The 10,355-nt window shown below is 45.7% G+C and overlaps 1 protein-coding gene across 5 annotated transcripts in view; it reads right to left on the reverse strand.

Annotated features, from left to right (window-relative positions):
- AFF1 (ALF transcription elongation factor 1) overlaps positions 1–2,467 on the reverse strand; it is a 108,014-nt gene extending 105,547 nt beyond the window's left edge. For all 5 annotated transcript variants that reach the window (XM_086612455.1, XM_086612454.1, XM_086612456.1 and 2 more), the window contains exon 1: positions 2,373–2,467. In XM_086612455.1, the coding sequence (XP_086468581.1) occupies positions 2,373–2,389 (17 nt within the window). In that variant the 5' untranslated portion in view covers positions 2,390–2,467. The remainder of the gene's footprint in view (positions 1–2,372) is intronic.
- Between the last annotated feature and the right edge of the window lie 7,888 nt (positions 2,468–10,355).

Raw genomic sequence — 10,355 nt, forward strand, 5'->3', positions numbered from 1 at the left:
TGAAGAAAGAATGAAGCATTTTCTTGTTACCAGACAAGCATTATGCCCAGTGTCACATCCCTTTCACCAGCTGAAACATACAGCATGTGAGAAACAGCAAATCCAAGCAGATGGAGTAGTGCCCCAAGGCCTCATACAGAGTGATACCCAAACCACTACAGCGCTCTGTATCATACCACCTCACCAGTAACTTACTGAGCTTGCAGAAATTGTGTGTTTTTTTACAAAGGAGAAATGAATGCAAAAAGCTCACTCACATCTTTTGTCAGCTACCTAGCAGAGTAAACTCTCTGACATGTTTTGCCACATGAATTCTGGAGACGTGTGGCCTCTCAGCCCCACGCAGTATAACTCCAGTTATTTATTGTGTGTATGAACTCATCCTTCACTGTTGAACAAAAGCTTCTACGTACCCACAAAGCAAAAACCTCTTGGACTGAGACGGATAACCCTGCTGACCTGTGCCACCAAAATACCACAGACACCAGGCTTTCTAGCAAACGTAACCTCTCTCCTGCAAGAGACTCATTTTTACTGCTCATATTCACTCCTACTCTCTTTGAAGTGTCTTAAGACAAGCAATAATCAGAAAGTTTAACACCGATCTTCAAGCCTACAGAGGTTACCTTCTTACTCACTCTGCTGAAATGCTCTGACGCAGTTTTACAGCTTGAGTGCCTCACGGCATCCTGACAAAAGCCAACGCATACGATAGAGGAAAAGGAAGGGTGCAGAATGGCAGGCGCATGTCTTGTCTCTGTGCCCATCTCAGGTGTGGGGCACAGTCCTTTTACCTACCCCGCAGTACTCAGCCCCATGGACCCAGTCCTTTGTCTATTTTCCTCACTTTCAGTTTGAACCACTCAATGTACAAAACTTTATTCTCTACACTGTCCACCTTCCAGATTAAGGATGTGGTTTGCTGAGCCTAGTGCCAGCCTGGCCCCTTCTTGGCCAGTTTGCCACAGCTGGGGGCTACTGCTGGGACCCGGCTCCCATGTGCCCTCTTGCCACCCAAGAAAACGGCTGTGCGACCTCCGAGACATCAAGCATGTCCCTGGCCACGGAGCCAAGCCAAACTTCAAGGCCAGCCAGCAGCACCAAGATTCACTGTATCCTCTCTCAGCATGGGGGCTGATTAAAGCAACGCACTCCTAATGCACGCCAATAAACCACGCGAATCAGTGATCATACAAAGGAAGAAAAATATGCGGAAAAATTAAACCTTTGCCTCTTTGTTAAGTACTCCCAGTCTCCCCACACACAGAGAGAGCAGGTAGTCGGAGCTAGAGAGGAGTTCAGCTGCTAAGAAGCAATCAATCTTCCTGTCCCTCCTCCCCAAACCTCAGGCTCTGTCATTTTTGCAGTCTGTAATTTAAAGCCCGCTCTTGGCTTCAAACTTGCAGAAAAGCACCACTGTGAAAATATACTGTGAGTGCCAAACTTCTGTGTAGGATAAGCTACCTTCTTTTTTTTTTTTTTTTTTTTTCCCCCTCCCTGGAGGAAAGAGGAGCAGGGTGGCTGTTTGGTATGAGACTAGAGAACAAAAAGAGGAGTTTCTCTCTTTGGCATTTTTGAAATGCCCATTAAAGCATCGTAAAAGCTAAAAGGCATTTAATAGGTACCTTAAATAGCACTGCTTCATCAAGTACTGTGACTTAAGAAAAGCTGCCTCCCCCATGCTGAGTGTGAAATTTACTTTAGACAGAATGCCCCTCTGAGAGCAGGCAAGTTGTTTCTTTAAAAACACCATTAGTTTAAAAGTATTTAACCAAGGTTAGTATATATGCTTGAATTTTGCTGCCTGACAGCAACTACATTGGACCACTCTTTTTCATACTCTTCTCTTAACAACCATTTTCTACCCTCTCACTTATCCAGCAGATGTGCACACAAGCAGACACAACCTGCTTCCATTTTACACAGTCAACTCTCCCATTCAACCAAATATAAACCATTTACCTTTTAAAATATTGCCGTAAACGATCACAGGAACCCGTTTACATTGGGCTGGTTACAGGGGGAAAAAACCCAAACAAATAACAGACAAGTCTCCAAGGGAGGAGAAAACCAGTTTCTAAGAGCTATTAACTTGTCGGATAAGGAGAGATTTGACAGGCAGCAATTAAGACTTTGTTTTTCCCGTTAAAAGAAAGTTTATGCCCAGAGGAGGCAGCGGACACTTCAGCGAACAAAATACACGAGCAAAATCTACCCAGGACGCGTCTCCAGCCACGTCTCTGTGGAACGCGGTGTAAAGACCGGCGGCAAACAGCGCCTGAGAAGGAGCGAGGGCACCGCGAACCACACCGGACTGTGAGAAGCCCTCGACGAAACCCACCAGCAGCGACAGAAGTTATTTAACGCCGTACCTCGACAGGGCAGCCATCGCCAAGTTCACACCGCCAAGCGTCCTCTATCCATGAGCTCCTTCCCCAGCTCCTACCCTCCTGCCAAACCCTTCTCTTCCATTGCCGGCCGCCTCCCGCCCGGTGCCCGGCGCCCGGCTCCCGGGAGCGCGCCCCTCCGCGATGTCACCGCGCCCCCGGCTCCCCGAGCCCCGGTTTCCCGAGCCGGGGCTGGCCAGCGCAGGCTTGGATCACGCTCATTTTGATCGACATCCGGGCACCCGCGCCCTCCCCCGGCTCCACGCACTCCCGGCGGCAGGGAGGGCGAGGCGCACCTCGCACTTTCAGCGGGGGGGGGGAACCGCAGAGCCCCGCTGGACAGCCGCGGGCTGGCCCGCAGCCTGCGAGCGCCGGCGCCGCCCGCCGCCGGGTCCCGCCGCTGCTTCTCGGCGAGAGGCGGCGGCGCCTGACGCCCCCCGGTGCCGGCGCTGGGCGCGCCCGCCCCTTCTCGGCGAGCTCTCATGGTACGACCCACGCTCCTTCAGCGGGCACGGCGCGCTGTCGGGGCGGGAGAAGCGCAGGATTGGGCGAGAGGCGCGCGGGCGCTGCCGCCGCAGCCTATCGGCGGTGGCAGCGCGGGCCGGGGGGTGTGCCCTACCTGAGGCCACGCCCGCGGCGCGCGCGGCCCGCCTGCCGCTCCCGCAGCGCTGCCCGGGCGCGGCGGGAGCGCCCGGGCAGGTGCCCGTACCTGAAAGGCAAAGGAATTTTAAAAAAACAATAATAAAATAAATTGTTACGCAATTTCTGCCGGGCCCTAGCCCTGACCGCGGCTTGCAGACGGACTCCGAAAGCAGCAATACCTGTCCTGCGCTCTGGGTGTTCCCTGGCACCATCGCGAAAACAAACTGCTCCTGCAGCTCCTTCCAGCCGGTCCTTAACCAGGCGGAAACACTGATCCAACGTCCCTTCAGCTTTCCTGAGCAGACTCTGTGTAGCTACGATTTCTACCAACGCTGCAACAACATCACAGTCCTCCCGCTTTTCTGTTCTAAAGCACGACTTGTGCCAACAGATATTCACGGCAAATAATAAATTATAATTTTAAAAAGACGTTTACATAAAGCTTCTACAAGCATATAATTTTAAGTACATAGTTCAAAAATATAAAAACTATCAGAAAATATTTGTTTTTTCCCCATTCCTTGTCTTCGCCCCCAATGGAAAGAATGTAAATGGAAAACCACAAAAGAACAAGCGGCTCTGATTATAAAGCAAAACAGCACCATTGTTATATCAGAAAATCATGGACTCAGCTGCTCATAAGCGACTGGGAATTTGAGGTGTCACCTTGATAATGGACAATGTCTATTATAAATTCCAAAAAACCTCCCTCAAAAACCAACCCAAACAAAAGCGAAACCCACAGCCAGTATTCTGTGAAATTGTTTGAAGTCCTGAAAGTGCTGGTAAACCCACTGTCATCTCAGAAGACAAGATGACAATTTCACAGAAATTAACAAAAAAGGAAACCCACAAGGGCTAGACAAAATAATACAAGAACAACAAAGAACGTTTCACACTATGCAAATACTCGCTTGCATACACACTTTTTAACTTAAAGCTAAGCTTGCAGAAGCAGCTATTTAGTGTAAATTTCGTATATAAACGAGATAGCACTGAAGGCAGCAAGAGACGACTACTGCACATGTCCTGTGGTGTGGAGGTAACAAGATTAACATGAAACCCTCATACGACGCTTTTTAATAAGGGCATCTCCAAAGAGACCAGTATCAACCTCATGAGATTATAAACAGGGCTGGGGAGACAAGTGCCACGACTTGCCCACCCAGGTGTCCAACAGGAAAACTTAGGAGGGAAGACAACCCTGGATCGCAGCAGGGGTCTTCAAAGAGGAAAACTACCTACCAGTATTAGAGTTGCTAACTTTGGTAGCTAATACTTCTTATTTTATAAATTCAAAGCATTTTAGAAACTCAAAGCACTACAAAAACATCAGAGCTCCATCAAGAATGAAACGGAGCATCTCTCTCTTCCCTAATTCAGGCTCTTAATTCTGACAACTTGACACTGGTGACCCCAAGACCTTTCAGCGAGGTTTGTAATATGTAGTTTACTCCACACGGCAAAAATGATAGTTTTGTCTTTCTCCCCCACCTCTTGGCTTCATTTGAAGAATGGCTCCAATCATCTCAACTCCAGACCTGGAGTTTGCCGTTCTGCCATTCACAGTGTTGCTTGAATTAAAACTCTTCTGCAAGGTACTACAGAAGAACAAATTCCTGTCTACATCCTCTTGCTGTTGCATTCAACTGTGTCATAACCTGGAGGGGACCTTTTGCTTCTTTTGAGTGTTTTTATTTCATTGAAGATGAATTCGTTGATTTTCTAATCGGGGATTTTTATTATTTTCAGACAAGACACAACCCCAAGGAAACCCACCCTACCCTCAAGCCTCTTTTCTGCCAGGAAAGGGCTAAATGAACAAAGAAAGCAAGAGCGAGCCAGGAATGCTCTGCAAGCCTTTGTCACTGGGAGAGCAGCTAAAGCAGGAGGGTTTCAGCACTTTACAGTCAGAAAAAAAAACCCAGTGCTGTGGAGACTATCACGGCTGGAGCTAGGTTCACAGATGGCTAACTCTTCTCAGGTGAAACATCTCCCCTTTCCCCAAGCTTAAAAAAACCAAAAAAGTTTCAGATCCCAGATGAGTACCCCAGTCCTTGCACTATTGCTGATCTCTCCTAGTCAGCTGTCACATTTTGACAAGTTATTAGATAGTGATGGGGGAAGGGAGACAGAGGATAGCCAGGCTGTCACTTGGAGGCACAAGAAACTGAAGCTTCTTAAATAAATATTTCAAAAGGTGTAATTTAAACAAAATATAAACTGACAACAGGTCTTAAAAAGGTTTCATCTTGTTTTTGTTTTTTTTCCCATTCGTTTTATTTTGCAAGACAGAATCACCGAATAATTTAAGTGCCTGGGATTTCCAGACGTCAGTTAATCCAACTTCTACCCTCAAAGCACAACCAACTTAGATGAAGTTGTACTGAGGCTAGACATCCTACAACCTCTCTGGACTCCCTGCTATTACTATATTACTATCCAATTTTAATTTTCTGTGTTGCAAAATGGGTCTGTTGCCTCCCATCCTTCCACCGTTCCGAGAGAAGTCTGCTCCTGCCTGCTCTCTACCCCGACCAGGCAGTAACAGACAGGAATATAACCCACCTTGTCCTTTTCTTGCCCGGGAAAACAAACCCAGCTCTCGGCCTCACCTGCACTTTGCGCACTCCAGCCCAGGTGTCGTGGTAGCTCTGCTCTGCATCTCCTGGGGCATCTCAGTGTCTTTCCTCTACCAGGGAGCATAGTCTCCCCAGGATCAGACAGAAGGGAGGAATCCCTTCGCTCCTCCTGCCAGCCACCCTCCCACTAACAAGTGCAGGCTACGGTTTGCTACCAGGGCTCACTGATGGCATCTTGTTCACCAGGACACTCAGCCTGCCTTACACAGCAAAGTCTGGGATTCAGCGCACCGTATGGCACCAAAAAGAAAATAAGAGTAACTGTAGTTTTCAAAACATGTATTCTTTTCTTCTTCAGGTTTAATGATAGCATTTTAAATCATGACTTTAAAAAAAAAAAAAAATCCCACATCCTCAAGCTCACACGTCACTCCAAGGAACTTGATTCTTCTCCCTATGAAAAGCTGTGGAAAATAATGCTGCTGAGAGTCTGCCAGCTTCAGAGAAGAGAATATATTTAACTGCTGCTAGAAAGTTCTTACTAAGTATAACCAAAGCGCTGATAATTAAACATACTAACACCAGTGCCAAAACTGCATATCCAGCCAACATTTTGGAGGGGTTTTCCAAATAAAAGCAAAGATCCTATTTGCCCTGGAGAGTTATATATGTAATTATCTTCTGCAATGTCAGCTGAAAAGATTAGAAAACAGTGAAAAAGGAAAGGCAGGCATTTAATTATTTAAGACTATCTACTTATTTTTAAGTAAAGTAATTCAGAATTCCTTTAGCCTTCTTCACGTATCTCTTCCATGCAAGCAATAACAAAATTCTCCTTTTTTAAAGAAGGGATACTGTGCAAAAACCAGAAACTCTATCTCAAAGTTTCACCATCAAGTTTGTTTTTTTCCCCCTACATCTATCTAGACCATTACAGTACTTTGGAAGATTTGTAAGATATTGATAGGAGGAAAGTTCTACCAAGCTAGGAAATTTAAGGTTCCTCCAATGCGCCGTTCCGCTGTTTAAGTAGAGAAACAACAACACTAAGTTGAAACACTGTGTGCATCCAGCGCTGCAAACGCAGAACACCAACGTGGGGAGTGATGCTTTTGGCCTCCCCACAGTTCCCACATCTTGCTAAGACCTGTGGAACCCACACCTCTGTGAGAACCTGCTAACTGGTGTTTTCCATGGCTACTCCAACACACAGGCTGTAAGTTATCTTCTGTAAGCTACAAGAGATTTTGCACTTGAATAAAAGCTGCTAAAAAATGTTGCTAAAAATAGCCAAGTATTCCCACTGTATAGATGGGCAAGCATACGCACAAAGCAGGCAACCAAATTACTACCCTGCAGAAATCCTGTAACAGAGATGATATACAGCATTTCTCTTTCTAAGACCTACACTCAACTAATTCCACATCACCTCCCCAGGTAAAGGAATGTTAAATGCTTTGGGAGTCCAGAGTACTTAAGTAAATATCAAGACTTTGACCACACATCAAATCTGCTTGACTAGAAACTAGATTTGGACCAGGGCCCATAAGCCAGACTACATTTCCAGATGTGTAACATCTGGAAAAATCATTAACTAAAATAAAGGCTCAGTTTCCTTTCCACGAGATGAGTTTCAAGCTTTCTGAAGACATGCCTGGATGCTTTAGTCCAGTATGAAGAGGCTACCAGAGCAGTACAGCTTTTTAGATAATCGAACTGTACCACAAATCTTTTCTCAATTTTGCAATACCTCAGCCAAGGGCGTCCCCTTTTCTATGCCGAGTTTATTTCCTATCATCAGAGAAAAAAAGCCCAACCATCAGGGAGACTCTCCTGTTGAGTCAGGAAGTTCGGAAAGGACCCCTTTTCTTCCTAAACTCCTCCTCAGACAGTTTAGGTGCAGCTGGATCCGATCCTAGACCCAGACTCAGTCAACGGTTTACGTCTAAAGGATTATGTTTCTGTTACTAAGAAGAGCCTCAAACCCCCTTCTACGTGCCCTTTAGGCTCACCAGGCCACTCACCAACCCCTCCTTCTTGTGCATTTTACACTGATCAGGCCATGCACCACCAAAAGCTGCAGCAAAAACTTCTCTATTTTCACTAAGTCTGCTTGGGGAACTTCAAACACTCACACCCTTGGATGCCTTCCACTCCAAAGGTCCCAGGTGAAATCACCCCATGCCAGCAGTTGGATACTTGGAGAAGAGAGGATCCAAAGATGGTGGCCTAGGGTCCCATCAGGGTCACCAAACTGTCAGAGAAATTCCTTGTCCTAGGTCTCCCACAGCAGAGTCTCAGACATCAGATTGCAGGGAAAAAAACCAATTGAATTGAATGGTACAGCAATAGGATCAGCTTAAGCTGGGTGCCTCCGGAGAGGGATACAGAACAAAGGAATCCCTGGGCATTTACACCCTCACAGCCTGTGCTCCCATTCACGTGCTGCTCACTGCCTTGCACACATCTCTTGGCTCAATGGTAACCTTTGGTCTGCGGTCTTCTTGTTCCTTACTGGATTCTTCCTCTGTCTCTGGGCGGGCCCTTAACTGTCCTTTATCTGTATGAGTTGCAGCTCCTGCTGACAGTCGTGGCCCCCTTATCTTCCAGCATGCACAGGTCTCAGGGCCTCCCTTCATGTAACCAGGCAACAGTTTTAAGATAAGTTCAACCTTCCTGGGTGAAAGTTTGCAGCTTTTGGCCTAAGGTTTCAGCAAATTAGCTACTAATGCTAAACAAGGCTACTAACCCTAACAATTCTTAACAGTGCTAGGCAAGATCATTCAGACAAAGAATACAGTCAAAAGAATTCCGTTAACTAAACTTAACCTGCAAGAAACCCTTTGCCTGCACCTACCCTGGCTGGAACCTGCTCTCTGTTCAAGAAAACTTTAAAAATTGTATACTTCTAGACTTCTTCCTTGTCTCCAACACTAAATAAAGCTGTTGTCTGTACAGGGTGCTCAGATATACTGCTTAGGAAATGTTAAGGAATGTGATTTATCGTCTTCTGGCTGGTAGCAGGTTCCATTGCTAGATGTGGACATACATACAGCATCTAATATCATGGCATTTAAAAGTTTATGTGGTGAAACACAGTAAGGCAACTTCACATATACCTGCAGCACTTGCTATGTGCTCTGACGTTTAAGCACACAATCTCTTAATGACTCAAAGCTTTAATAAGATATTTCACTGCATGCACAATCATGTCATTGCAGGAGAACCCAGCATTTTGAATATGATACTGAGTGCAATTAGTTTTTTATTTGATAGTTTCAGGACCAATAAGCAGTAAGAGATCACTGCTACCGCTTCCCTAGGATGTGAGAAGGAGAGAATGCAGCGAAAACAACCAAGAAACCCTAACATGTGGATATACTTTTGCAACTTATGTAGGTTTTATTCTGGTTTAAAAATGCTCAAATTAGGCAGGAGGAGGAGGTTCTGTAGGTCATGTAAGCACTTTCACTGCTGGAAAGAATTTGAAAGGTGGAAACAAAGGTAAGAAAAGATCAGAAAATACCACCCACTCCCCTTCCTCATGTCCTCCCATCTGTTCCATGACTCTATGGTATTTAGTCACTTCTGACCACAAAATGTATTTTTCCCTCTCTTAAAGCATTAATCTGACCTATCACTAGCTTAATTTCTGTTGTTTATTACAGCACGGTAGTGTCTAAGATTACACCAGCTACTAGTGTATCTCCACTTGTCTCCCTATGTACTAATACACGGACATCGTTCTTGTCCAGTGGCAGAAAAGGCCAAGGAAAAGGGATAAACAAATAACAGGCAGAGCTGATTTCTCTTTTAAAACCCTCTCCAGCTGATCATATAAATTTTCTTAATCCAGATAACCTGTATGGAAATCTTCAGTCTGAGCTATCTCCCTGAAGATTAAATAAAATGAATCTCAGCTCTTTCGGGCAGAACAACAGATAATGGAAAAAAATACGCAGACATGCCACAACAGCTAAGCTTTCTCCAGGAAAAAACATCAAGAACACCACACTTTGTTTGCATCGAAAGTTCCCAGCAGTTTTCTGCCCCTCTCCTTGAAAAAGCACTTGTTCAAGTGCTTCCTGATTTCAGTATTGTGGAAAGGGACTTACGTTGAGCGGGGTGTTGGATTTATGGCAAGGCCTTCTGCATTGACCCAAGGCATCCAAGGCTGTGCCAAGGTGAGGCACCTGTGCTGGAAGCACAGAGGCTTTCCAAGAGAGCAAGGACTGTGAGGAAACGGGGCAGAAAACGACAACTTCTATGTCATTACTCAACTTCTGTATTTCAGCGCTCCTCTCACAAATGCCTATGAAACCCTCTGAGACAGTCAAAGAAAATCTAACCCCGCTTCACACTGCCAGGTGAGGACTGCCTACCATCAATTTCTTCCAAGCACACAGCAGGACTGCTGCTGAGGCTCTGAAGAGGCTGCAAGCCTGCAGGTAAATCAAAAGAACGACCAAATAAACCAGCACAGAAATAGCTGCTGGCTTTTCTGGGGGTTTTGTGGGTTTTTTTTTTGAGGGGGGAGGGGGGGAAATTGTTGGTTTTGGGTTTGTTTTTTTTCTTCTTTTATGTAACCCTTAAACACAGATACACTGCAATGAAAAGGATGCTATTATTTTTGCAAAGGCAAGCACTCAAAAATTAAGAAACTTTAATATCACTGACACCTAGGCGATCATGATACAGTCTTTCAAGACATGACCGCGAACCACCTAGAAACCACTGTTACTCC

This window comes from Tauraco erythrolophus, chromosome 5 (assembly GCF_009769465.1).
Source record: "Tauraco erythrolophus isolate bTauEry1 chromosome 5, bTauEry1.pri, whole genome shotgun sequence".
NCBI lineage: Eukaryota > Metazoa > Chordata > Aves > Musophagiformes > Musophagidae > Tauraco > Tauraco erythrolophus.